General features: G+C 42.6%; 2 protein-coding genes across 8 annotated transcripts in view; one reads left to right on the forward strand and one right to left on the reverse strand.

Annotated features, from left to right (window-relative positions):
• Nucleotides 1–474, forward strand: part of UBFD1 (ubiquitin family domain containing 1) — a 37474-nt gene extending 37000 nt beyond the window's left edge. The window contains exon 7 of the mRNA XM_036460262.2: nucleotides 342–474. Within this exon, the coding sequence (XP_036316155.1) occupies nucleotides 342–374 (33 nt within the window). The 3' untranslated portion in view covers nucleotides 375–474. The remainder of the gene's footprint in view (nucleotides 1–341) is intronic.
• Nucleotides 1–27411, reverse strand: PALB2 (partner and localizer of BRCA2). Of its 7 annotated transcripts, none has more exons than XM_036460241.2 (13): nucleotides 27232–27411; nucleotides 24872–24931; nucleotides 24637–24739; nucleotides 20066–21487; nucleotides 16690–17351; nucleotides 16329–16400; nucleotides 13941–14102; nucleotides 12580–12665; nucleotides 11928–12086; nucleotides 10851–10967; nucleotides 6462–6549; nucleotides 4175–4323; nucleotides 1–508 (listed from the first exon to the last, which is right to left on the reverse strand). In XM_036460241.2, the coding sequence occupies exons 1-13, from the start codon at nucleotides 27277–27279 to the stop codon at nucleotides 298–300; spliced, it is 3339 nt and encodes a 1112-aa protein (XP_036316134.1). In that variant the 5' UTR covers nucleotides 27280–27411; the 3' UTR covers nucleotides 1–297. The 7 variants fall into 7 exon arrangements, with proteins under 7 accessions (XP_036316134.1, XP_036316133.1, XP_036316136.1 ...); XM_036460240.2 differs by having other exon boundaries at nucleotides 16690–17495; XM_036460244.2 differs by lacking the exon at nucleotides 4175–4323 and having other exon boundaries at nucleotides 379–508; nucleotides 16690–17495.
• Nucleotides 27412–27455: the final 44 nt, after the last annotated feature.

Below are 27455 nucleotides of genomic sequence, written 5' to 3' on the forward strand. Positions count from 1 at the left end.
AGAAAGGTGTGGGCATGCTCCCAGGAGGGAGAGAATGCAAAATAAATATTTATTAACATTTGAAGCTTTATATACACTCTTAAAAGCAAATGTACAAAGGGAGGAATTACAAAAATTAACCTCAATATATAAATGAACAGTAAAGATCAGTAGGGCCATCACCATCAGAATAAAAAGTCTGTCTAAAAGAATACAAATAATTACTTTAAATGCCATTCAGATACTTTCCTTAAAGTTACAATTCCAAAGAATACTAGGAGGCAAAATATATCCAGAACACCGTGTTTTCACCTTACCCTAACTTATTAAATATACAAATATGTTTCCGTCTTTTTGTCCAGCAAGCAAATGAGAATCTGTACCTGACCATTTAACGAAAGACCAGTTCTGGTCAGAGATGGGTGGAAGAAGAGCAGTGCAATGTCCAAGAAGTAAGTCCCAAATGGCAATTGTTCCAGAAGTCAACACTGCTGCTGCGAAATTATCCTTCACATCACCTTCCAGGAACCTAACATCAAACAGAGAAGAAATTATTCAAACCATATTATATACTACAGGCCTGGCGCATGAAATCCATTCATGGGTAGAGTCCCTAGGCTGGCTGGTGATCAGGACCCATCTGTGGGATCTGTGCTGGGTGATCGGGGGACCCCCGCTGGCACCCGCCTTGGCCGGCCTGGCACAGCCCACTTGCTGGCCCTGCCCCCTGCTGCCAGACATCTCCTTCTGACGAGCAATTGGGGAGTGATTAGGGGGCCCCAGCTGGCAATTGCTTTGGTTGGCCTGGGGCCTTTAGGCAGCTCCTGCATTGAGCGTCTGCTGCCTGGTGGTCAGTGTGCATAATAGTGACCAGTTGTTCCACTGTTCGGTCAATTGGGTTGTATTATATATGACTAGAGGCCCTGTGCACGGGAAGGGGTGTCCCTCAACCCAGCCTGCACCCTCTCCAATCTGGGACATCCCTCTCACAATCCAGGACTGCTGGCTCCCAACAACTCACCTGCCTGCTTTCCTGATTACTCCTAACTGCTTTTGCCTGCCAGCCTGATCACCACCTAAGCACTCTCCTGCCAGCCTGATTGCCCCTAACTGCCCTCCACTGAAGGCCTGGTCCCCCCCAAACTGCTCTCGCCTACAGGCCTGCCTGCCCCCCCTCCCAACTGCCCTTCCCTGCAGGCCTGGTCCCGCTCTCCCCCAACTGCTCTCCCCTGTAGGCCTGGGTCCCCCCCAACTGCCCTTCCCTGCAGGCCTGGTCCCGCTCTCCCCCAACTGCTCTCCCCTGTAGGCCTGGGTCCCCCACAACTGCCCTTCCCTGCAGGCCTGGTCGCCCCCAACTTCCCTCCTCTGCTGGCCTGGTCACCCCTAACTGCCCTCCCCTTCAGGCTTGATAGCTTCCAACTGCCCTCCCTTGCAGACCTTGCCCTCCCCTGCTGGCCATCTTGTGGCTGTCTTCTTATGTCCACATGGGGGCAGCCATCTTGTGTGTTGGAGTGATTGTCAATTTGCATAGTACTTTTTTTATTAGATAGGATAGAAGCTTGGTGCACAGGTGGGGGGTGGCTGGTTTACCCTGAAGAGTGTCCCAGATCAGGGTGGGGGTTCCCTTGGGGCATGGGGTGGCCTGTGCAAGGGAGCCATGGTGGTTTGCAGACCAGCCACGCCCTCCAGTGACCCAAGCAGAGGACCTGGTATCTGGGATTTATCTATCTTCTATAATTGAAACTTTGTAGCTTTGAACAGAGCCAAGCCTCCTGCTCGCTCCATGGCAGCAGCCATTTATGTTGGGATTTATTTATCTTCTATAACTGAAACTTTGTAGCGTTGAGTGGAGGCCAAGGCAGGCCAGAAAGCTTGGCTTCCTCCATTGCTAGGGAAATCCAAGCCTCCTGCTCACTCCATGGCTGCAGCCATCTTGGTTGGGTTAATTTGCATACTCGATCCTGATTGGCTAGAGGGCATGGCTTGTGGGTATAGCAGGGGCACAGTCAATTTGTGTATTACTCTTTTATTAGATAGGATATTTATATATACGTATTTTAAAGAGGTGAAAACCATCCTCTCCAAAGCAACATGAACAAAAATACGTGGAAATAGGGATGCTTCTCTTTGCAGTTCGGTACATAAACACCTGTGCAGTCCCTGCCTATCTCTTGATGCATCTTACACCCCCTGCACCCTAGCTCACCGTGGCCAAATTCAGTCTCCTCAGTATCTTTGGACTTGCTATTCTCTCCCCTTGGCAGGTTCTAAGCCTAGTCCTTAGCATGACTGGGCTTTTGTTATTACTCAGGCTGTTGTTTCTGCAGAAAGATCATACCTAATTCGTCTATTCACCCACACTGTATCACATGACCTGTTCCTATCTTCAAAGCACTTGTCACAATGTGAGAGCATCCTATTTCCACATTTGGTGGGTATCTTTGCCACAAGAGTATAATCATAAGGCAGAAGTCCGGTTGCCTTTTTAAGATGGGGCTCTACAGTCAGCTACCTGGCTTTGAATTCTAACTAAGCAAGAGATGTGTGACTCTGGGCAAATTATTTAACTTCATCAGTAAAATGGAGACATGGTGATTATTGTGAGGTTTCATGAAATAGTTGACAACATAGTCCTAGCCCTTAGGAAGTGCCTAATGAAAATGCATGTTGTCTCACTGCCATATCACCAGCACCATGCAGAGTGCCACCCATAAACAGACCTTCTCACAGTCAATAGTTCATACGAGCCCTGGTCAGTGTGGCTCAGCTGGTTGTGTACTGTCCCACGCACTGAAAGATTGCGGGTTCAATTCCTGGGCTGTGGGCTTGATCCCCAGTGAGGGGTGTACAGGAGGCAGCTGGTTGATGTTTCTCTCTCTGTCCTTCCCCATCTCTCAAAAAACCCTCCACAAAAAACAAAACAAAACAAAAAAACAACCAACCAAACAAAAAAAAACCTTAAAAAAAACCTAAATATTTATTAATCCTATAAAATAAAAGGTTAATATGCAAATTGACCAACAGCAGAACGACGGGCCACTATGACACACACTGACCACCAGGGGGCAGATGCTCAATGCAGGAACTGCCCCCTGGTGGTCAGTGTGCTCCTACAGGGGGAGAGCCACTCAGCCAGAAGCCCTGACTGAGCAGGTGAGTGCAGTGGAGGTGGCAGGAGGGCTGCTAGAGGGCACAGGATGGGCAGAGGGACCCCCCCCCCCAAGTGCAAGAATTTCATGCACCGGGCCTCTAATAGATCAATATTAGGTGGAGGCTCAAATTTTGAAGTAAAGATGTTTTCCTAAAGTACATTTAAAACTTTTTTCAATGGAAAGAACATAAATTATAAATCTCCTGTAGAGAATATTAATTACTCTGTATTTAAAATGTTTTCATTATGGGATAAAACAGGGCATAAATACACATAAAATACTTATCCAATGCCATCCTAGTGGTATCAGTATACAGGGAACCTGACTCAGGCTTGATTCAAAAATTGATTTATAGGGAGAGGATGGAAGGAGATGGGCAGGGGAGGTGGTGGAGTGGGAAGAGAGAAACAATAATGTGATAGAAAAACCTCAATCTTGATTTCTGCATGCGCCCTGACTGGGGATTGAATCCAATACTTGAGTATGTGCCCTGACTGGGAATTGAACCCGCCAAGGCTGAACACTATACCCGCCAAGGCTGAACACTATATACTTTTTCCTTCCTTCCTTCCTTCCTTCCTTCCTTCCTTCCTTCCTTCCTTCCTTCCTTCCTTCCCTCCCTCCCTCTCTTCCTCCCTCCCTCCCTCCCTCCCTTCTTTCTTTCCTTCTTTCCTTCTTTCTTTCATAATATATTTTATTGATTTTTTACAGAGAGGAAGGGAAAGGGCTAGAGAGTTAGAAACATCGATGAGAGAGAAACATAGATCAGCCGCCTCCTGCACACCCCCTACTGGGGATGTGCCTGCAACCAAGGTACATGCCCCTGACCGGAACCGAACCCGGGACCTTTCAATCCACAGGCTGACACTATCCACTAAGCCAAACCAGTTTCGGCAAACACTATACTTCTTAACATTCTTTATTTTGACCTATGTATAGTGTTTCATGTTTCCATTCATCTAAATGACACAAAAACATTTGGTTTCTATGTGCACAGGTGCCTTTCAAAGATCACACTCACTGCCCAGCAGTCACACACTTGCCTTCCAGCCTGCCCTTGAGGAAGACAGTAGAGCATCACACCCACGCTCAGGGCAGTCTTGGGGTTGATCGCAATGAGCTGGAACACGGGGCTTCCCGACGGCTCCCTCTCTTTGGCACAAGGATGACTCAGAACAACAAAAAGGAGTCCCTGATTTAGAAGAAAAATTAATAACCAAAGAAATCATTAGGACTATGGTGAGAAAAGGCAAGAGTTGGCAGAGACAAAATGAAAGACTCACAGGAAAGACCAACAGACTTGTCAGGCCCCCAGCCATTCCCGTATCTGCAGGCGTGAATCGGGCTAAAGCAGCAGCCCTCCACCTTACACGTGGCTAGCACCCCAGGCCTCCCCTGTGAGGAAACGCCGACTCAGAGAAAGAGGGCAAGTAAACACATGATGGGAGACCTCAAACTGGAAACACTCATTTGTCAATTGGGTTTTGAACATTCGGAACACATTTTCCCATAAATACAATCATAAATGGCAACTAGAGTTTAAGCCAGTTGATTCTTTTCCCATGGTCGTTTCTGTGGGAAAATGTGTCACAAACCTCTCCCAGCTTTAAAATTACATCTTTTTTTTAATCCCCACCCAAGGATATGTTTTCACTGACTTGAGAGAGAGAGGAAGGGAGGATGAGAGGAAGGGAGAGAGGACGGGAGGGAGGAAGAGAAATCCTGATCGGGAATTGAAATAGCAACGTTCGGTATATGGGATGATGCTCCAATAAACTGGGCCTGCCAAAAATTACATGTTCTCATAAACATTGTGTGTGGAGATACTTGTCACACACATATGTATACATGTCTGTATGTATGCTACATGTTTAAAATAATTATCTTTGGGGATAAATAGGGAAAATTAATCATTGGGCCTTCTTAGGATTAATTACACTCATTTCTGCCTTATACATTCCCAGAATGACTGCCTTAAATTTTTTTAAAAGTTGATTTTAAATAGAGGAAGGGAGAGAAACATCACTGTGAGAGAGAATCATTGATCAGTTGCCTTCTGCACACTCCCCAACTAGAAATCAAACCTGCAACCTGGTTATGTGCCCTGACTGGGAATCAAACCTACGACCTTTTATTGTGTAGAATGACATTCCAGCCAACTGAGCCACCTGGCCAGGGCCAGAATAACCATTTTTATTATGAGAATGCATTACCTTTATAATTAGAAAATAACTGAGTTAAAAAATGTTAAATGCCATACACTTAACTAGGAGTAGGCAAACTATGGCTCATAGGTAAAATCTGGCTCAAAGCGTAAGGGGAAGTTTTATTGGAATGTACCACACCCATTTCTTACATTATCTCTGGGTGATTTTGTGCGATAGGGGCAGAGCAGGTAGCTACAGCAGAGACCACGTGGCCTGCAAAGTTGAAAACATTTACTGTCTGTCCCTTTACAGAAATGTTTGCCAATTCCTGCCCTCAAGTATAATTTATTATTTATAATAAAATAGGAACTCTTACTATTTTTTTCCATTTCTGTTCTCAATGTTTTAAAAGGAAGTACCTAGGTATTAATGTTGTAATACCAAAGATAAGCACTTAATAGTTAATTTAATAATTCCACAGACGAATTCGACCCTTTTATTTTAGGATGAATAATAAGCCTCAACACTATGTGACAGATGACCTAAGACCACAAAGCTGTTTCACTCATGTCCACAGATGCTGCTGGGCTCGGAGAGATGCACCCTTTGCGTCCAGAGCCTTCCATGCTGAGGCCCGCAGGGGTTCCCATGGGGCCGGGCGAGGGAGTCTCCATTCTGCACCGAGCTGGCTGCTTCTGCCTCTGCTTGTGGCTCAACAGCGCAAACATGCATGAGCAGTTACTCCTGACCTGGGACAACTACCTCCAACCCGATCAGATGCCAAAACCACAATGACTAAGAGGCTGTGGTTCATTTCTATGCAAGAACACTAAAGTCTAAGAGGAAAGCATGTCTGTGATATTCATTCACATCATAAAGCGTTTATGGCAAAGTGGTTGGGAGCCAATTCTGTTAATAGGATATTATTTCTCGGTATAAATTCACAGCCAAAAATTAATGTTTGCCCTTAAGTCATACAGCCAGAAAATTCACCAACCAATCATACCGTACCAACACATATTTTCATCCAATTCAAGAAAGAACAAACACTGCTATCCAATTTTGAAAAAAATAGGTAACAAGGAGGGCCAGTTAATTACTACTAAATTATTGCTGTCACTCAGGAATACCAAGGGTAACACTCAGAATGGACATGGAATGGGCCCGGCTGATTGGCACTTACCATTTCAGAATAGGCTTTGTGACAGACGGAGGCTTGGTAGGAGTCACCAATGTGCATCTTTTTCAGGAGCTGACCAGTTTTTAAATTCCTTAGACACCAAAAATAGAGAAGCTGGTAACAATCTTCCAGGAAACTGGTTTTCACATCATACTTAATTATCACCAAGTCCTTTTGGAGGGGACCAAGAACAAACTAAAGGACATAGTACCTTTGTTTTGTTTGGTCACAGCCTGAGCTAAAAATAGCACTATAGTTTAATTTGGTCAGTGGTTTTTTGTTTTTGTTAATCCACTGCCAAGAATATTTTTCCCATTGATTTTTTAGAGAGAGTGGAAGGGAGTGAAAGTGGGAGGGAATGAGAGAGAGAGAGAGAGAAAGAGAGAGAGAGAGAGAGAGAGAGAGAGAGAGAGAGAGAGAGAGAGAGAGAGAAACATTGACATGAGAAAAAAAAAATCAATTGGTTGTCTCCCACACAGGTCCAGACCCAGGCCAGGGATTGAACCTGCAACCCAGGTACATGCTCTTGATAGGGAATTGAACCTGTGACCTGTGTGCAGGCTGTCATTATAATCACTTAGCCACACCTGCCAGGGCTGGCTAATAGTTTAATTTGATAGTTTAGCTCTCTGCTATGCCATTATGGAGAAATCTCTCCAAATTCCAGGAGAAAGGGTTTCAATTATCTCATTTTACTTGGTATTAAAATTACATGGTATAGCTCTAATCATTATGATTTTGTCACAATTTTTGTTATACCCAAATTTTCCATGGAGGACAATGGTCAGGAAACCAAATCTGGTTAGGCAAGAGATGACACCTGAAAGAGACTTATAATTATGTCTCTATAATATTGTATCCACTTATTCTACAGCCAACTCAAGATAATGGAGAAAGAAGGAAAGACTGAGCTGGGGTGAAAAATGGAAAAAAGGATGAAAGGAGAGGCTAAATGTAAAACAGAAGAAAAAGAAAGCTTGCTGGAACCACTCCCTAGCTTGAGGACTTGACATTAACACTGTCTATCATGTGGCTCTGCCTATGAAACTCTTTCAGTCGGTTCCCATTAACCACGGATAAAGTCATGGTACTCAGTCCTCACGAAGCCAGCCCGTAGCACTGTTACACTGCTCCTGTGCCCAGCTGAACAGCTCACTACCTGTTCAACATGTATGCACGTTCCCAATCTCTGCCTCTGTTCAAGTTATCCCTCCGAATGCCTTCCCATTACTGGCCAACTCCATCCCTGTGTTGACCAACACCCATCGATTTCTTATGGCCCAGATCATGTCCCACCTTCTGCCAGCAGCATGAGCTCAGTTTAGGCTCTCTCACTCCTCCCCGTCTGCACCAGTCCACAGAAGTCTCCTCACCTCCAATTCCATATAGTACTGTCCACATACCTTACTTTCAATGTAATATTCTGTATACTGTATAGGGTAGAATGTAATCATTTGACACATATTTCTGAACTTCTATGGCCCAGGTACTGTATACAAAACTAAAGTCAGGAAGCTAAATTCTCATGCAAGTATGCAAGGTTTTCCTCATACAAGGGACACCAGAGCAGGTGTATCCCTTACAGAGGTTAGTGCATGTTCTGTAGATAGTAATTGCTCTCTCCCCAAATCCCAAAGCACTCTGTCCAAATCTCTATTATAGTGGCACTAGGAACGCTGAAGCAATCTTATTTACCTACTAGGTTTTATGGGTCTTGGAGCAGGATTCATATTTACATTCCTCACAGATAAGTAAAAACTCAAATATCTATTAAATAAGTGAAAGATGGTACTCAGTTAATGTAGCTTGACCAAGACTTAATATTGAAACCTTCAGCAGTAGTTTCAAAACAAGCCACTTGAGCCCTGGCTGGTGTGGCTCAGTTGGCTGGGAGTCATCCTCTGCACCAAAAGGTTGCTAGTTTAATTCCTGCTCAGGGAACATGCCTGTATTGTGGGTCCTCATCCCCAGTAGGGGTGTGTTCTGCATGTTTCTCTCTCACATCGATGTTTTTCTCTTTCTCTTTCTCTCCCTCCCTCTCCTTTCTTCTCTCTCTAAAGTCAATAAAAACAGAAAAAAATATTTAAAAACACACCACTTGAACCTGGAGTATAATATGAATTGCTTTAGGCATCCAACAAATAAGGAGTCCCCACAGGAAAGGTAAACAACTACTATATGTACAAGTATAGAGTGTCCCCCAAAAGATACATACATACTTTGAATAGTTATAAGGCAGTGTTTATTAAAATATATTTGTTTTCAAAATTGAGCTCAGCTGTTAAAGTGTATATACATTTTTAAAAAAATATATTTTTATTGATTTCAGAGAGGAAGGGAGAGTGAGAGAAAAATATTGTAGAAACATCAATGATGAGAGAGAATTACCGACCAGCTGCCTCCTGCATGCCCCACACTGGGGGACCCAGTCCACAACCCAGACACGTGCCCCTGGCCAGAATTGAACCTGGGACCTTTCAGTCCACAGGCCGACACTCTATCCACTGAGCCAAACTGGCTATGGCAAAGTATATATACATTTTTGAGGGACATCTTATAGTTATAGAGAGCCCAAAGGTAAAAGATAAATTCTGATAGCGTGAGCCATACATCTTTGAGTAGCTAAGACAGGCACTAAGAACTGATAGGAGACATGGCACTATCTTCAGGGACTTCCACAATACAAAGTAGCACACGCTAAATTAAAAATCAGGGCCCATGAATTCAGACAGTGAAATGCCAACAAGGCCTGAGGTGGTATGACAGAACTCAAGGCAACTGTGGGGGAAGGTACCCCTTAGGACTCAAACTTACTTTTAGTAAAGAGATCCCATCCCAATCCCAAATTCTGTTGTGATCCATTGTATATGAGATGCCAAAAGACAACTATTAGCAAAAAGGGGGACATGAGGGATGGGAAGAAACAAGGGAGCCAAGGTGTATGGGACACTGAAAAGGGAATTTTTGTAGTACAGCCCGGGAAATGGAAGCTGAAGGAAGGCAAATACGGGCTCCACAAAAGGTTTTCTTTCTGGGGCAGAGGGGAGAGGGATGGGAGTAAGAGTGTTTATAAAATAATGGCATCAGAGATGATCTGTGGTTGAATATTTATTGATGGCAATTACTAGATTAAATTAATAGTCTTGGAGCTAAATAATGAAGGTCTGGACTCTAGAAATAGCAGAACGAATAGAAAAGAGAACTTTGTAAAGAACACTGTCCTCAAGTAAGACCTGAGGAAAGTGCTCCAGTGGGAACCTGCTGCTCGAGATGGCAGGACGTGTGAGCACAGGGTCCTGGCAGGTGAGCACGGTCCCATTTCAGGCTCCTGGTGAGGAGGGCAAGGCTTCTCTCAGGACCATGCTTTCCTACTTTACTCCCAGGAGGATAGCAATGGGCAGTGCAGGAGAGTAGGCAATAGTGACATTAATATCATAACTTCTCTTTTCAAGACCCATTCTGGCTCCAAGCAGTTAATGGAAAAGCTTCTGAGAGAGAAAAAAAAAAATCACTATTCTAATATAAATGAACCCTGCAAGTGCTGATGGACAGGCCTGGTTCTCCATGTGGTCAGGAAAGAGAGTGGCTAAGGACTCCTTGACTTTAGTTTCCCTAACACAAAGTTATTCATTTGGGTCCTGTAATGAACCACTTTTTATGTATCTAGTAATTCTGGATTATATTCTAGACATCACAAACGACACTTCACATAAACTCTGGATTCTCTTAGGTTTCCCCGAAGAATATTGATTCTGGCCCCACACCTTACCCCTAGTAACCTGTTAACTTGGCTAACCTCAAAATTCCAGTTGCTGAAAACCTAGTTCAATTCCTTTTGCCTTACCTAGGCTTCCCTGAGTCTGCCCCACATTACATGTTATTTAAAAGGTCAGACATTTAGGCAGAGATTATAGCAAGAGTTAGGGCTCTTCCCTGGCTCTCTACTTTTGGAATTTCTCTGCCTCACTTTCACGATAAACCAGGAGGACAGCAAACTTTGTCTCTAAGGGTCGAATCCCCTTCAGTATCTTTCTTCTTTTTCTCATTCTCCAGTGTCTTCAGTTAATTGATTTTTATATTTATTCCAGAGTTTATAGTTACTTGAAGTAGGAGGGTTGGTCTCTGGTAAAAGCCACTCAAGCATTAACCAGAAGCAGAAACAATCATACATTTTTGCCAATAAGATTTCATTCATTGAGAGTCTACTCAGACTGATACTTTTCACAATGTCTGAATTAATATGATGTTCTTATTAAGTATCTAGCATCTGACAGTAAACAAACAAAAACTATCATACTTACAGCCTCTTATCTCATCTTAATGACCCTGTGAAATAGAGGTATATCCTTATATCACAGAAGAGAAAACTGAGGATCTTGAGGGAAAACTTACCAAATAACAATGTTGTTCATTATAGTGGTACCAAGCAGAGCTTCCTGCGTCCCTTGAACCTCAGCAAAAGTTAGTACAGTCTCTTCAGGAGGCATCAAAAACTGTTTTTCTTCACTTCTGCATTTAAAATAGTATTAAAACTCAGAACTCTGTAGCAAAGCACTTTCTAAGCAGCCCTTCTACATATTATTGAACTCTGTACAATAAACACTAACCCAATACCAGAAAAAAGATCCAATCAGAAAACTTGTATATGCTAAACTTTCTACAACAAACATGCATTACTTGTAATTATCCACCTGGATATACTGCGAGCACTACAAACTCATCATATCCAACTAACTTCACCAGCCCTCTCCTTAAACTTGTGATTCTTTCTGCATTTCTCAGCGAATGGCACCATCACCCAGGAGCCCAGAAACCTGGACATTTTCCTTGTCTCCCTCCTTTCTAGCTCCTCCATCACCAAGTCCTAATGATTTTATCATCTCACCTACCCCAAATCTGTTTCTCCCCGTCTCCACTAATACTTCCCTAATTTAAGCAAATAATTATTTATCTCGTCTAGATTACTGCAGCAGTTTATTATTATTATTATCATAAAAAACAGATTAATAATCACAATAAAGTGACGACAGACACAGAGGAAACTCAGAGGGAACCCCAGATGTCTAATAGAGGCATGCAGGTCTAGAGGTCCAGAAAGGACTCAGAGCTGGAAATGTATGCTCACAAGTAGTCAGCATCTGGACAGTAACTGAAGCCATGGAAACCAAGTGTGTGGAGCAAGAGAAGGGTCTAGAATCTTGAGGTACCTGGAATATTTAAGGGGCACACAGAGATTTCAAAGAAGACAAAAGGAACAGGCAACATTTGCTGAGCCTCTCCACTGCGCTGCTTTCCTCCCTGCACGTCTGCTTCCACCCTCTAACTGCTCTACGCTCCAGTGTTGAGCAGAACCTGCAACACCACGCCCACAGCATAGAAAGACAAGATGCTGGGGATCCAACTTTCTCCGAAACCCTGGGATGAAATCATTCTTTATCTGATGGTTAAGTCAGCTGGTGCTTTTCTCACCCTCCTTCTGCAAATGTCATGACCTCCACTTGCTGATCACAGAGGGTCCTGCTGCTGCTGACTAGCCTCCTCTGTGTCAGGCCAAGCACAGCGTGTATGTTTCCAGTCCTCAGGAGCACCTGCTTTTCACAGCCACCATCAGACGAACAAAGTAACGCCCTAAGCCAAACATAAGAAAAAATGCAGAGAAGTCAGGAGTCTTTTTTTTTTTTTTTAAATAAGTTTTAAAAATTGATTTTACAGAGAAAGGGAGAGGGAGAGAAACATCCACTGGCTGCTTCCCTTTTGTCCTACAGGTTCAACATGAAAGTGGGGCAGAGAAACCCTAAAAGGAGAGAGCCAGAGAAGAGCACTAAACTCTTGCTATAACCTCTGCCTAAATATCTGGCTGACCTTTTAAATGTATGTGGGGCAGGCTCAGGGAAGCCCAGGTTTTGGATCAAGGCCGAAACTGGGGCATGTGTCCTGATCGAGAATTGAACCTACAGCCTTTCAGTGCACAGGACGCTCAACCAACTGAGCCACACCGGCCAGGGCACAAATATCGATAAGTCTTTAATAGTAAAGGACTAGGTTCAAATTTTAAAAGGAAACTTCAGTGCGGGGTCAAGTGAAAGATAAAGGAAAAGAAAACTTCTGGAGAACCACGCACCTGATTTCTCTGATTTCCAAATTCCCCAAGGCCACACACACAAGGTTACACACATCAGGCATGGGAACTATCTGTAACACTGGAACCTAAATAAAATAAGAGCCAAAATAATGTTTGGTTGTTTCATTTTTAATCAATCTAAATTTTCCAAAATTTGTTGCATCAGTTTTTATTCTTACTATACCAGAATAGTTTCCAACATTTGGAAATCTGAGAAGGTTCAGCAAAAATCCTTTTTTATGAGTCGTAAATCCAAATAAGCTGCATACATAACAGTGTTTACTGCAGCGTTTATTAATGCAGCTTATGCTCTTACCAACAGGGGAACAGTTAAGCAAATTCTGGCATTTGAGCCAATAAAACCATTAAAATAAATTTATTCACTGAACAAATATTTATTTATTGAGCACAAGCACAGAACAAGAAGCTGTGGATAGCCGAGACCGGTTTGGCTCAATGGATAGAGCGTCGGCTTGGGGACTGAGGGGTCCCGGGTTCGATTCCGGTCAAGGGCATGTACCTTGGTTGCGGGCATATCCCCAGTAGGGGGTGTGCAAGAGGCAGCTGATCGATGACTTTCATCGATGTTTCTAACTCTCTATCTCTCTCCCTTCCTCTCTGTACAAAATCAGTAAAATATATATTAAAAAAAAAAAAAAAAGAAGCTGTGGATATATACTAGAGAACAAGAATAAAATCTGCTAAGAGAGGAGAATAGATATTCAAGGTTCTCACAAAAAGAAAAAAGAGGTAATTATGCAAAGTGATAGATGTTTTCCTTCACTTAATTGTGTGATTCCTTTCCCAATGTATACACATATCAAATGATCAATGAGTGTACATTAGACATATTACAAGCTTATTTGTCAATTATACCTGAATAAATCTAGAAATAAAAATAAAATTCTACATAGGTAAGTATGAAGGAGAAATGTTTATATGCTAAGTGAGAAAAAGCAGTTTAAAAATTGTAAGCCACTAGGAGCGTACAGGCAGACATGTATGAGGGCGGACAGGACCTGAAGAGAACACAAGGGAACCATGCTTTCATGAAGGGTAAGATCGGTGGGGGTCAGCATGCTTAGAAGTCAGAACAGAAGGAAATGCCAAACTGCTTCATCAGACTGAGATCAAGATCCACCTCTGGAGGAGCATGCGAGAAAGCTAATGCAGCACAATGTGAACTGCAGACTAGACGGCAGGGACTTGGTGCTCACTGCACAACTTTCTGCTGTTTGAATTCTCCTAAGGAGGCTTCTCCCTGTTCTATTTCGCAGTCACAGACCCCGCTCCCTCTTTAGTGAGCTGCCCATCCATTATCATACAAATAATTGCAAGATCTCTTTTAGACTTGGACTCACCTCTGCAAAGTGCCAGGAATACAGTTTTCCCCACTGTCCAGTATCCAGAGGTTTCCAAAGAGAAACTGCATATTCACAAGCAGTTATGATACACGGCTCTTTGACACCAGCTATTTCCCACCACACGGCACTCACATCCACGGAACAGGAACCTGAATGATTCTAACCAGAGTGGCAATAATGTTATGCTAAAGGGATACGTAGGGTCTGTTTTATGAAAAAAATCATTATGAAAAGTGATGCATACAAGGATTAATTAAATACCAAGTAAGTGTAATGAAAGTTTTATACAGGTCAAAATAGAGGTATGGTGGGTCTTACAGGTAACAGAAAAAACTGCCCATACACCTTCATGTAATTTAAAAGTAGAGCTCCAGCCTGGCTGGGTGGTTCACTTGGTTGGAGCCTAGTCCCAACACCTAAAGCTCGCAGGTTGGATCCCAGGTCAGGGCACAGACCTAAGTTACAGGTTCAGTCTCTGGTGGGGGTGCATACAGGAGACAAACAATTGATGTTTCTCTCTCTCTTCCTCTCTCAAAAAACACACAAACAAAAACCTTAAAAAATAAGAAATTAAAGAATAGACTACTCCAGAATAGAATACATTCAAATTTAACCACCAAGATAGCCCATAAGAACTTACCCACTTAGAAATTAAACATCCTGATGAACTCCTCAGGGCTGAAATAACATACTATTTCTACATGAACAGTAAGGAGAGCACTAGGCATCCAAACATGCAGCGTGTGAAAACCAAAATGAAACAAAAAAACCATGCAGTGTGTGGCCAAAGCGAGATTTCTCAAAAAACTGTATAATCAATCATAAATGAATTTATTCAAAAGCAGAAAGATAAAGCAGCTCAAGAAAGTAAAAAAACAATAAAAGGAACACAGAAGGAGTTACTAAGTAAATGAAATAGGAAATGAAAACTTCAACTAACAATCAATACAACAAAAAATTAATTTTCTGCCGAAACCAGTTTGGCTCAGTGGATAGAGCGTCGGTCTGCGGACTGAAAGGTCCCAGGTTCGATTCCAGTCAAGGGCATGTACATTGGTTGCGGGCACATCCCCGGTAGGGGGTGTGCAGGAGGCAGCTGGTCGATGTTTCTCTCATCGATGTTTCTAGCTTTCTATCTCCCTCCCTTTCACTCTGTGGAAAATCAATAAAATGTATATATTTTTAAAATTAATTTTCTATAAGACCAGCAGAATGGACAAATCTCTTAAATCTGAAAAAAGTGTTTTTTTAGAAATGGGGAATTTTATTTATAAACTTGAAGATACCATGAAACGGTTGATTCCTGAAGAAACTAAATTATTAAAATTGATTCAAGAATAGCTTTGAAATAACATAAGTATTACTATGTATCTTTTATTGAAAAGGAATATGGAACTCAGAGGCTAAATAATTTGCTCAAGGCCACAAAGCCAATAATTGTCAAACAGTTTATGGGGTTTTAAGCTCTTTCTTCCTTACCAGTTGTTCTCAACTGGGGGCAATTTTGTAACCCTCCTTGGGAATACTTGACAATGTCTGCAGACATTTTGGTTGTTACTATCACTGGCTTTCCTGCAATGCACAGGTCACCCAACCTCTCACAGCAAAGACTTATCCAGCCCCTAAAGTCAACAGTGCTGAAATTGAGAAACCATACTCTAGTCTACACCATGAATACAAAGTTAATTAAGTCACAGGTCGAATCTAATTCTCAGGATTTACTAAAATGTCATTAACAGAATGACATTGTTTTTAATGCAATGATCAGTTTAAGAAAAATTTATTGAGTCTAGAGAGAGAGAAAGAAAGGGAGAAAGAAAGACAGAGAAAGAGCGAGGGAGAGAAAAAGAGAAATCAACTTATTGTCCCACTTATTTTATGGATTCACTGGTTGCTTCTTGTATGTGCCGTCGGGGGATCGAACCTGCAAACTTGGTAAATCAGAATGCCAAGTTTAACCACTCTAACCAACTGGCCAGGGCTCATTAACAGAATATTGTACTTTTTATTTCTTAGAACCACATACATCACACAGCATATAAAGATTAACCATTCACTACATCACAATCAAGAACTGCTACCCGTTTTCAGATATATCACCATAAGTGGTTCTTCTAGAAACATTTCATGATTTGGGTAGGAGAGTCACAAATGCCTCCTCTTTCCTTCTCTTCCTCTGTTAACATCTGATTTTTATTTAGATAAATTCAGTTAATAATGAGCTTAAGTTTTCTTGGCAATAGCTTGACATTCTAACTTCTTCGGATGATCTCAAAATATTTTTTTAAAAAATGAAAATCTATCTAATAAAATTCTCCGTTTTCCTATTCATCACATTTTTTACATGTAAGACAAAGACACATTAGAAGGTAACAGCGTTCTGACCTTTAACTTTGAAACCAATTGTAGGTTGCCTGGGTTTAAGCTGTCACAAGCAGGAACGTCTGCTAATTCAGTCTGTAGAAACAAAAGTCACACCATTAATCTACACTTTATGTACGACATCTGCTGCACCACTCACTCATCAAAATGCCTACTTCTCATGGCAAACTGCTTCACTGATGACAAAGCCATTAAACACATTTTAAAATTAACTTTAATTCCCCCAGAATGAGCTTAAAAGTTTACAGTGATGTCTTATCAAGGAAACATCAAAGCATTCTTAAACAGAGGAGCCAATGTGTGCAGAAGTCACTGAGGTGTTCCATTCCTTCAGAGAAAGTGTCACAAAGGAAGCAGATTGTACCTGTTCGATGGAATGTTTCCATGAGTCAAGGCACGTGCTTGCACAGAGCGGATTTTCTTTGGAAGCGCATGACTCAGTGGCGAAAGGTGTCGCTTGGGGGCCAGAATCATAGTCACAGTCAGGCTGTCCCTTTCTTCCTGTCACACGCAGGCTGCCATCTAATTTTGGTTGGCTGGTGCAACTGTGTCCTTGCTTACTATCCCTGGCTTTCCCAGGAGAAAGCTGGGGTGAAGTCAGTTCAACAACCTCCGCAGACACTTTGTCAGAGGGTGTTGGGGAGCCAAGCGCGGGGGTAGTGCCTAAGACGGGGAAAGCGGGGGAGCACACATCCGCTGTGGGTCTGCCATCACCATCAGGTGTAACAGTATTTGCCGGAGTGAAGAGTAATGCGGGCGAGGAAAGGCCCTTATGCGCAGGCTGGCTTTTTCCCATTGGCATTTCAGGGGGTGCTTTTCCTGGTAGAACAATCAGTTCCTCTCCTGAGTCCTCCATTTCCATGTGGATTGGCTTAGGAATCAGTTCCTCCAAAACAAGATCATTTCCCTCTTTCAGATGCCTCTCTCCATACACGTTTGATCTGAAAGGCTCAATCAGTTTTTCTGAGCAGAACTTCAGTTTTTCAAGCTTAAGAGACCCAAAGTCTTCATCAGGTAACTGAAAGTCTGTGATTTTGAGAAAAGACGACAGTTGCTTTAAAGTTGGCATTTCATTCTTATGAGACGGAGCACTGGAAGCATTACCGCCCAAAGTTAAATAAGCATTATTAATGGAAAAGGAGTCCTCTTTTTGGCAGTGACTTTCCTTCCCTAAAATAGAAAGGAACAACAATAACAAATACCCAACAAGAGACATTAACCTCCCCAGAAACAGTGCACTTCTAAACTCCAACAGGATATAACAGGTTCATCTCTTTTCCCCTCCATGAGCCTCAAACCTCAGAGAACCGTTCAACAATCAGCCACAGGTTTGTGGTTAACTGGCAGCTCTCCTTGTACAGTTGCCGACAGCTTTAGTAGCACTTGTTGTGCTACTTTGGGCAAGTCAATGCACCTCATCTTCCCTGGTCAGAAAGGAAGTGGGCTAAGAATCTCTAAAGTCCTTTCTGCTCTAGAACTATGATTCCAACAAACTATCAGAATGCAGTCTACAAAATGCTGGCTCTTCTCACTGAAGAATACTTAGTCCCCTTTTCCAGCAAAGAGTTATTTTTTTAAAGTATATTTTATTGATTTTTTACAGAAAGGAAGAGGGACAGAGAGTTAGAAACATCAATGAGAGAGAATCATTGATGAGCTGCCTCTTGCACACCCCCTACTGGGGATGTGCCCACAACCAAGGTACATGCCCTTGACTGGAATTGAACCCAGGACCTTTCAGTCCACAGACCGACGCTCTATCCACTGAGCCAAACCGGTCTTGGCCAGCAAAGAGTTATTTACTACTAGAGGACTGGTGCATGACATTAGTGTACTGGGAGGTTGTGGGGTGTCCCTCAGACTGGCCTGCACCCTTTTGCAGTCCAGGACCCCCTGGGGGATGTCCACCTGCCACCACCACCTCTGTGCTTGCCAGCCAGAAGCTGGGCTCACACCTTAGCGCTGCCTCGGAGGCAGGCAAGGTTCCCACCATGGCCGCTGCGCTTGCCCACCGTGAGTCCGGCTCTGGCTGAGCAGTGCTCCCCCTGTGGGAGTGCACTGACCACCAGGGGGCAGCTCCTGCATTGAGCACCTGTCCCCTGGTGGCCAGTGCGTGCCATAGTGAGGGGTTATTCCACCATTTGGCCGATTTGCATGTTAGGATTTTATTATATAGGGTTCTTAGCGACTGGAATTTTTCTATACCATTCAAAATGCAGCTGCATCCATTACCTAATAAATGAATGTTAGTACATATATATACAATGGATTATTCAGCCATTAAAAAAAGAATGAAGTACTGATACATGCTAGAACATGTGAAAGCAGCCGGACATAAGAGATCGCACATTGTATAATACATTGACATGAAATAAGTAAATCCATACAGAATAGATTGGTAGTTGCCAAAGGCTAGGCAAGAAGGAATGACCATCAAATGCTTAGTGGGTAAAGAGTTTCCATGTTAGGTGATGAAAATGTTTTGGAACTAGGTAGGGATTATGGTTGGATGTTGTAAATGTACTAAATGTCACTGAATTATTCATATATGAAGGTCACTTAAAAATTTTTTTTTTAATGTAGCTGCAGGTTACTAAAACAGATTATGTCAACATATACAAAAGAAAGTTTCTAGTTTATTATATTGCCCTACTTTCTATTCCTTTGTATTCTTATTGACTTAGAAGATAATACATCACAATGACTCTTATTTTTAACTAGAGACCCAGTGCAGGAATTTGTGCACAGGTGCGGCCCCTCAGCCTGGCCAGAGATCGGGGCAGCGGGAGGCTGGCTGTGGGAGTGCACTGACCACCAGAGGCAGCTCTTGCATTGAATGTCTGGCCCCTGGTGGTCAGTGAGTGTCATAGTGACCGGTTGTTCAGTCACTTAGGCTTTTTTATATATCTATATCTACAGATATATCTATATCTATCTATCAATATATATATAAATTATAGCACACAGACCAGGGCTGAGTCCACAAAGAAAGCAGGCTTTATTTTTGTAATTAAGTGTTAACTGGAATATGGTCACATTTACATGCTGTCTGTGGCTATTTCTGCATTCTACTTGAGTAGCTCTGATAGAGCACAATTTTCTACATGCTCTGTGGAGAAAGTTTGCTGTCCTCTAGTATAGAAGCAGAGTGAATTATCCAGTTTTCATGTTCAGTTTATCAGATAGAACTCCCAAGTAAATGAATAAATATTCACTTGCTAGCTTCCAAAATCTTGTATCCCACAGAGCTCAGAGAGATTATATTGGCTATTTTACTCAGACTGATTGTATTTTATTCCACAATCATTCCTGTGAGAGTCTTTCAATGACCTCTCACTCTGACACATATCAAATTTCATTTTACTTTACAAACACTTTCTATATTAGTTATATTTCTAACCTTGGATAAAGACTATGTTGTACCTGAATACTAATTTTAAGGAAGCTTTCAATATATTTTCTCTCTGTGTCAACTTTTCCAACCAGAATAGTGAACTCTAGCATCATATGGCCAGGTCTATACCCCAGTTCTGACACTTTAATTAATTAAAGCACTTTAATCTCCTTATGCCTTAGTTTCCTCTGTAAGGTGAGGATAAAAACAGATTCTACCTCCTGTGATGATTCAATGAGTTAGTGCCTGTGACAATTAGACAGCACCAGGCACATGATAAGCATCAGAGGCCATCGTCATCCGCATCCTCCACCACACCTCGATTTACCTTGCACTTCCCTCTTACCATGAATAACTGCTTTTTCATTCTGATCTTTGTCCTTGGATCTATTAACACCTGATGTGCCAGAAGTGGGCAAAAGTAGTCCATGATGTAACGTAGGGGTGCGGATTGACTTCCTTTTCCCTCTGTGTCTTCTACCAGAGGACTGGGAAACCGAGGTCCTAGAAAAATCATCCATGGTATGCCCCGTGGGAGAGCTGACTTCAGTTAGTGAGAGAAATCTCTGAAAAGGACTTCTGGAACTTGCTTTTTCTGTATACCTGTCACACACCCTAAATTCATCTTGGTTAGTTTCTTCATTGGAAAATTTTAAATTTTTAGTAGATTCTTTATTTTTAATGCCTTTCTTTTTGACACCCAAGTGACTCTGAATTACAGCCTCCAGGGCTACTTTCCTCTGGCAATTTGACATACGTCGCGTTGTTCTTACATAATACTCTGCAGGAAAAAGGCCTCCGAGCATGGTGCAAGAATGCGCTTGATTTTCTGCAGAAACAGGAGAGGTTATTTTTGAGCCAAGACTTTTACACTGACTCAGAACCTCATTTTCCTGGAAATGTTCATTGCTACCTTCAAGAGCACTACTGGGAGGTACCGAAGCCTTCTCTGAGTGATTTTGTTTTTTTAAGTTTTGGTTTTCATTTGCTGATAAGTTATCAGCAAATTCATTTACAGAATATGCACTATCAGCCTCTAAGTCAGGACTTCTAGGCAGCTGGCCACTTGGACTTACAGTTTTATTTACCTCAGGGTTACCTGTAAAGACAGTCATTTTTTTGTCATGTGCCTCTAAGTTTACAGGTGAGGTAGAGCTAATGTTTTTTAAGCCATGAGCAGTAAGTTCACAGTTCCTTTTCGAAGGCTTATGTTGGAGGTGCTGACCACTACTGCTGTCTGATGGAGTATGCAGAGGAGGTGGGGACACCGTGGGGAAACGATTCCCTCCTAAAAGAGCATCCACACTGCTCGGTGGTTTGGCATTTGGTGGAATTAATACACTCCCTCCGTTAGTTTCTGCAATTGGTGCTTGAGGATGTGGAAGGTCAGACTGAGTTGGAAAGTTAGTTCTTATTTTAGCTACAGGTGTTTCAGGATTTTCTCTATTGATTTCTTCTTGTTCCTTTAGGTTTTTTCTAGACAGGATAAGTAGATCAGTGTCAAAGGAAGATTCTCTCTCTTGTGAAGTAAATGTTTTCTTCTGTTGCTTCTTTCTTCTCCCTGGCTGCTTACTCTGCCTTTTTTCAACATCAGGGTCACTGATACTGTAGGCAAAATGCTCTCGTATATCGTCTGTTCTCTGAACGTGTAATCCTTCCACTGGGCCATGGCCAGCGTTGGAGGACTTGGGCTCAATGTCGCCAGTTTCTTCATTGAGACGGGCGTTGACTTGTAATGCATCGTAAGAAGATACTTTAGTTTTAGGTTCTAAGGAGAAAATTTTATATAATTAATATTTTCCTTTTAAAATGAAACCAAAAATTCCCCATTTGTTTTTAAATATTACATATAAATACTATATTACTTTAAAATATTATATAAATATTTACTTAAGAGTTGATGTATTTCATTCAAGCAAATCAAAGTTAGTTCAAATATTTCATAATCTATTCATAATAATTTTAAATAAATGTAAACAATTATGCTAGAAAGAATGACTTTTAAACTAGAAGATTATCTATTTTTATTGAAGTCATTTTTTTCTTAGTTGTCTTGCAGCTTTACTGAGGTACAACTGATAAAAACTATACAAATATAAGGTGTACCTGTGATATTTTGATATGTGTATACACTGTAAAGTGTTACCATAACCAAGTTAATTAACATATCCATCAATTCACACAGTTACATATCTCTCAAGTACACAATATGCATGCACAATTCATTATTAGCACCATGCTGTACATTAGATCTCCAGAATTTATTCATTCTGTGTAACTGAAACTCCCTACCCTTTACCAATATCTCCCCATTTCCCCATACCTCACTTAATTTATTTCATGTTTTTTTTGGCTCAAGAAATTTCTTAAAAAATACATTTTTATTGATTTTAGAGACAGAGAGCAAAGAAGGGAAGAGACAAATATTGATATGAGAGAGAAACATTGATCCATTGCATTCTGTATGCGCCCTGCCTGGGAATCAAATCTGCAATCTGTGTGTGTATCTTATCTGGGGATGGAACCAGTGACCTTTCGGTGCACGGGACAATGCTCAACCAACGGAGCCACACTGGCCAAGGCTCAAGTAATTTTAAAACCTCATTCCTATTTCAATAGCCTCCAATTTTATGATTATAAATGACCTAATTATTAACATGAGAAATGACCATTGTTTTAATATGTTTTTATTGATTTCAGAGAGGAAGGGAGAAGGACAAAGAGAAGCATCAATGATGAAAGAGAATCATTGATCGGCTGCTTCATGGATGCCCATTACTGGAGATCAAGCCTGCAACCTTGACTGGAATGGAACCCGGGACCCTTCAGTCAGCAGGTTGACATTCTAGTCACTGAGCCAAACCAGCTAGGGCATGACCATTGTTTTTTAGAGTATTTCCAGCCAGACACTTTTCTCTGTACATATGCAAAAACTTAATTTTAAAATCTTTCCAGCCCTACTGTCATGGCTCAGTGGTTGAGTATCGACCTATGAACCAAAGAAGTCATGATGTGATTCCCAGTCAGGGCACATGTGCAGGTTGTGGGCTCAATTCCCAGTGTGGGGTGTGCAGGAGGCAGCCTATCAATGATTCTTTCTTGTCATTGATGTTTCTCTCTCTTTATCCCTCTCCCTTCCTCTCTGAAATCAATAAAAATATATTCTAAAAAAATCTTTCCAATAATTAAGCATTAAGTGTAATTACTAAAAGTTAAGAGGGAAAAAGAGCACTAAATAAACAACCCAACTGAAAGCATAGTTTATTATTCATAGAATGAGAGAAAGTATTTATAGGTCATGCATCTAATAAGGGTCAAATAGCAACCATACGAGGACCCTTACAACCCCAGAATTAAAAAACAAATAACCTAACTAAAATATTGGCAAAGGACTTGAATAGACATTTCTCTAAAGACAGTCAAATGGTCTCTAAACACATGAAAAGATGCTCAACATCATTAGTCACTGAGAAATGCAGATTAAAACCAAACTTAGATACCACTTCACATCCTCCAGGATGGTTATAATTTTAAAATGGCAATTTTTTTTAAAATATATTTTATTGATTTTGTACAGAGAGGAAGAGAGAGAGATAGAGAGTTAGAAACATCGATGAGACAGAGTCATCGATCAGCTGCCTCTTGCACACCCCCTACTGGGGATATGCCCGCAACCAAGGTACATGCCCTTGACCGGAATTGAACCCGGGACCCTTCAGTCCCCAAGCCGACGCTCTATCCATTGAGCCAAACCGGTCCCGGCTAAAATGACAAATTATAAGTACTGGCGAGGATGTGGAGAAATTGGAATCCTTACACACATTGTAGCGGGATACAAAATGGTGCAGCTGCTATAGGGAAGTTTGGCATTTTCTCAGGAAGTTAAACATAGCCCTGGCTGGTTAGCTTAGTTGGTTAGAGTATTGTCCTGATAAGCCAAGATTGCACGTTGAATCCTCAGTCAGGGTACATACAATAAATCAATCAATGAATGCATAAATAAGTGGAACAACAAATCCACACTTCTTTCTCTAAAAGTCAATTAAAAAAAAAAAGTTAAATGTGGAATTACCATATGACCCAGCAATTCCATGCCTAGGCATATACAGAAAATAATTGGAAACAAGTATCTATACAAATGTTTGTATATGAATATTCATGGTAGCTTAATAACCCAAATTCATACTAGCCAAAAAGCAGATACAACCCAAATGTCCATCAATTGATGAATAGATATGCAAATGATGTTACTTTGCCCTGGCTGGTTTTGCTCAATGGTTAGAGCACTGGCTCATAGACTAAAGGGTCATGGGTTCCATTCCAGTCAAGGGCACGTACCTCAGTTCCGAGCTTGATCCCTGGCCCTAGTCAGGGCGCAAGTCTCTCTCACATCAATATTTCTCTCTCTCTGCCTCTCCCCCTCCCTTCTACTTGCTCTAAAAATCAATGAGGAAAAAATGCCCTCTGGTGAGGATTAACAAATGATGGTACACCTGTACAATGGAACGTTATTCAGCTGCAAAGGGGGATGGGTAATGATGCAAGCCTGGGTGTATGTATGTTGGGGTGAATGGCCCCTGAAAACATAATGCTAAGTAAAAGAAGCCAGTCCCAAAAGGCCACCCGTTGTATGATTCCACTTACACGAATTGTCCAGAAAAGGTTAATCCACAGGGACGGAAAGTAGATCTGTGGTCTGCAGGGGTTAGGGGCGGGATGGTAAGGGGTTTCTTTTTGGGAATGGTGAAAATGTTCTAGAAATAGTGATGATGTCTGCATGCTCTTTTGAATATATATAAACAACCATCCAATTGTGCACTTTAAAGAGTCCATTGCATCCTCAAGAGGAGAAGAACCACAGCAAATACACCAGGAAAGTGAATAATAAAGCAAGCATAAGTGAGTGGTTAGCTTTACCTGAGTGGTTTAGCTGTGGTGAAACTTCTGGCTGGAGCAAATAATCTTGTTCTTTCACTGTTTTCTTAATAAAATTCTTAACCTTCTCAGCTCTTTGGGCCCGCTAGAGAAAGCAAAAGCAGCTCAAGGAACAAATTTAAGGGCAAATTATTTTTTTTTAACTCTTGATTATGATAAAGAATTGTTCATAGTTTGTACTACAATACCTCAATTTAAGAGAATAAGATTCACTTACCTGAAGACGGGCCAGAGTCTTGCTATATTCTCTTTTTAAGAATGCTAATTTTTCCTTCAACTGAAAGAAAAACACCAGACAATTCTGAGCAGTGGAAAGAGAGGGGCACAGTGCCTACCAGACATGAGTGTGCCATGCTCAGCTGGTCCCTCAGCCAGAGGCAGTGGAGGGCACTCGCCCTCACTCTCACTTCTCACAAAGCACCAGCCCTCTACTGTCTCAGACCTCTGCACAGCTGCTTGCTCTCACCTGCATTTCCTCCCCAACTCACTCTGCTGATTCCTGCCTATTCCACTTGCCTCAGCTTAGATTTTTATTGCCCTGGAACAGACCTCTAGGCTCTTTTTCAATCCAGGTAGACAGTACACTTCTCCTCTGTGCTTCCTTTATCATGGTATTTATTTCTCTGTTATCTGTTTACCTCTGTTCCCCCAGACCTCATTCTCACGAGAGAACCTCCAAAGCAGCGAGATCTGTCACACTTGCCCTGGCCCATTTGGCTCAGTGGATAGAGCTTTGGCCCTCGGATTGAAGGGTCTCGGGCTCAGTTCCGATCAAGGGCACGTACCTCTCAGTTGCAGGCCTGTTCCCCAGCCCCATCTGGGGCGTGTGCAGGAGGCAACCATTTAATGCCTCTCTCACATCAATGTTTCTGTTTCTCCCCCTCCCTTCCATTTGCTCTAAAAATCAATGGGGAAAAATATCCTAAGGTGAGAATTAACAACAAAGAACTGTCACCCTCAGATATTCACTTGGAGAATGGAATCTCTTATTTGTCAATTATTGGTCCAGGTATCTCTACCACCTGGGGACAATAGCTGCATTAGTTCCTAAGGCATCAGCTGTTGTTCCAGGTGCTAGACATACAGCGTGGCCAAGCTTATAGTGAACGATGCAGACAATAAGCAGAAAACAAATAAACATGATTTCACATGATAATCAATATCTAGGCAAACAGGGAGCTCCTGAGTTGTGGAAATGGACTGCTTTAGATAGGGTGGCCAGGGATCATTTCTAAGGACCATCATTTGACCCTAGACCTGAGGAGGAAGGAGCTGGCAAGGGAAGATCAGAGGGAAAGCAGTTTGTCTAAGATCACAGTTTATAAACGGTATGTAATTCAAACCCATGCAGTCCAGCTCTAGTTTGTGCTCTTAAATCTATGCCAGACTGCTCCTTTCAAAGTCCTATCAGTCACCAGGCTTATCAATTATCTGGGAATTATCTTGACTTGTAAATGCGATTCTCACCCCCACTGGAAAGTAGGCAGGGCCCTGGCTGGTGTGGCTCAGTTGGTTGGGGCGTCACCATACCCCAAAAGGTGATGGGTTCAATTCCCTGTCACAGCAGATTCCATCCCCGGGTGCCTGTGGGAGGCAACTGATCATTCTCTCTCTCTCTCTCCTTCCTTTCTCCGATATTAAAAAGAGAAAAGAAAAATAGGTCACGGTAAGAGGACTGACAAGTTAATGTGAATGAAGAGTGTAGCACAAAGCTTGAACAGCCACCACAAGATACATTCTAGCTAATATCAGCATAAACACAAGTTGGCATAGTACAGATGGCTAGAGCAACACTGTTACTGTTGTAGAAGCCAAGCAGGAGCCACCTAGTAAGTCCCTCCGCAGAGTAATAGCTAAAGATGGCACTTCCACACTACAGTATTCTACTCAGAACCTGAAGAATTGGGTGGATAAACATGTACTAACACGGATGTCAGTCATGGAGAAGGAAAACGAAAGCTGCAGAACCATCCTGATTGTACCATGTATGAGCTTTCTCCTTTCCAAAAACTACATACCGTTTTTGGTGGTGAGAGACAAGGGCGCCTCCGCCAGCCCAGGCCGGGGTTGTGAAGCTACGGCTGAGAATGTGGGGCAGCGGGAGGGTGTGGATGGGGACTTGAGCTTTGTCAAGTTTTTTTTTTAAATATATATTTTATTGATTTTGTACAGAGAAGAAGGGAGAGAGATAGAGAGTTAGAAACATCGATGAGAGATAGACATCGACCAGCTGCCTCTTTGCACACTCACTACTGGGGATGTGCCCGCAACCAAGGTACATGCCCTTGACCGGAATCGAACCCGGGACCTTTCAGTCCCCAAGCCGACGCTCTATCCATTGATCCAAACCGGTCTTGGCAGAGCTTTGTCTAGTTTTACATTTTGTATTTATGTTAGTGCTGCAAGGAAAAAAAAGTGTGTTTAGATGCCACCAGGCGAGTACAGCCTCTCCCACACTTCCTCTCCCGGGGCAGCGCGAGTCCAAGGAGCGCGGACCAAGTTCTGCACGGCGCGGACCGACCCACAATCCTGGCGGAGGGGTCAGAGTTGGAGCCAGCCCTTCCCGCACCCCCGCACCTTTTCCTTCTCCTCAAAACTGAGGGGCTTCCCAGAAGGTTCTTCCATCGGGCCGGCGGACGAACGGGAGGAGCAGCCGTCGCCGGCCCCGGGAATGCGGACTCGGGATTCCCGTGGGCCGAGCCCCGCCACCACCCGGGAAGGAATGGGGCGCCCGGGGCGTCCGCAGCGCGCGACCAGCGAGCTCCCGCGCGCCCTCCACCCGGCCAATGGCGGCCCGCGCT

Source organism: Pipistrellus kuhlii, unplaced genomic scaffold, assembly GCF_014108245.1.
Source record: "Pipistrellus kuhlii isolate mPipKuh1 unplaced genomic scaffold, mPipKuh1.p scaffold_m20_p_31, whole genome shotgun sequence".
Lineage (NCBI taxonomy): Eukaryota > Metazoa > Chordata > Mammalia > Chiroptera > Vespertilionidae > Pipistrellus > Pipistrellus kuhlii.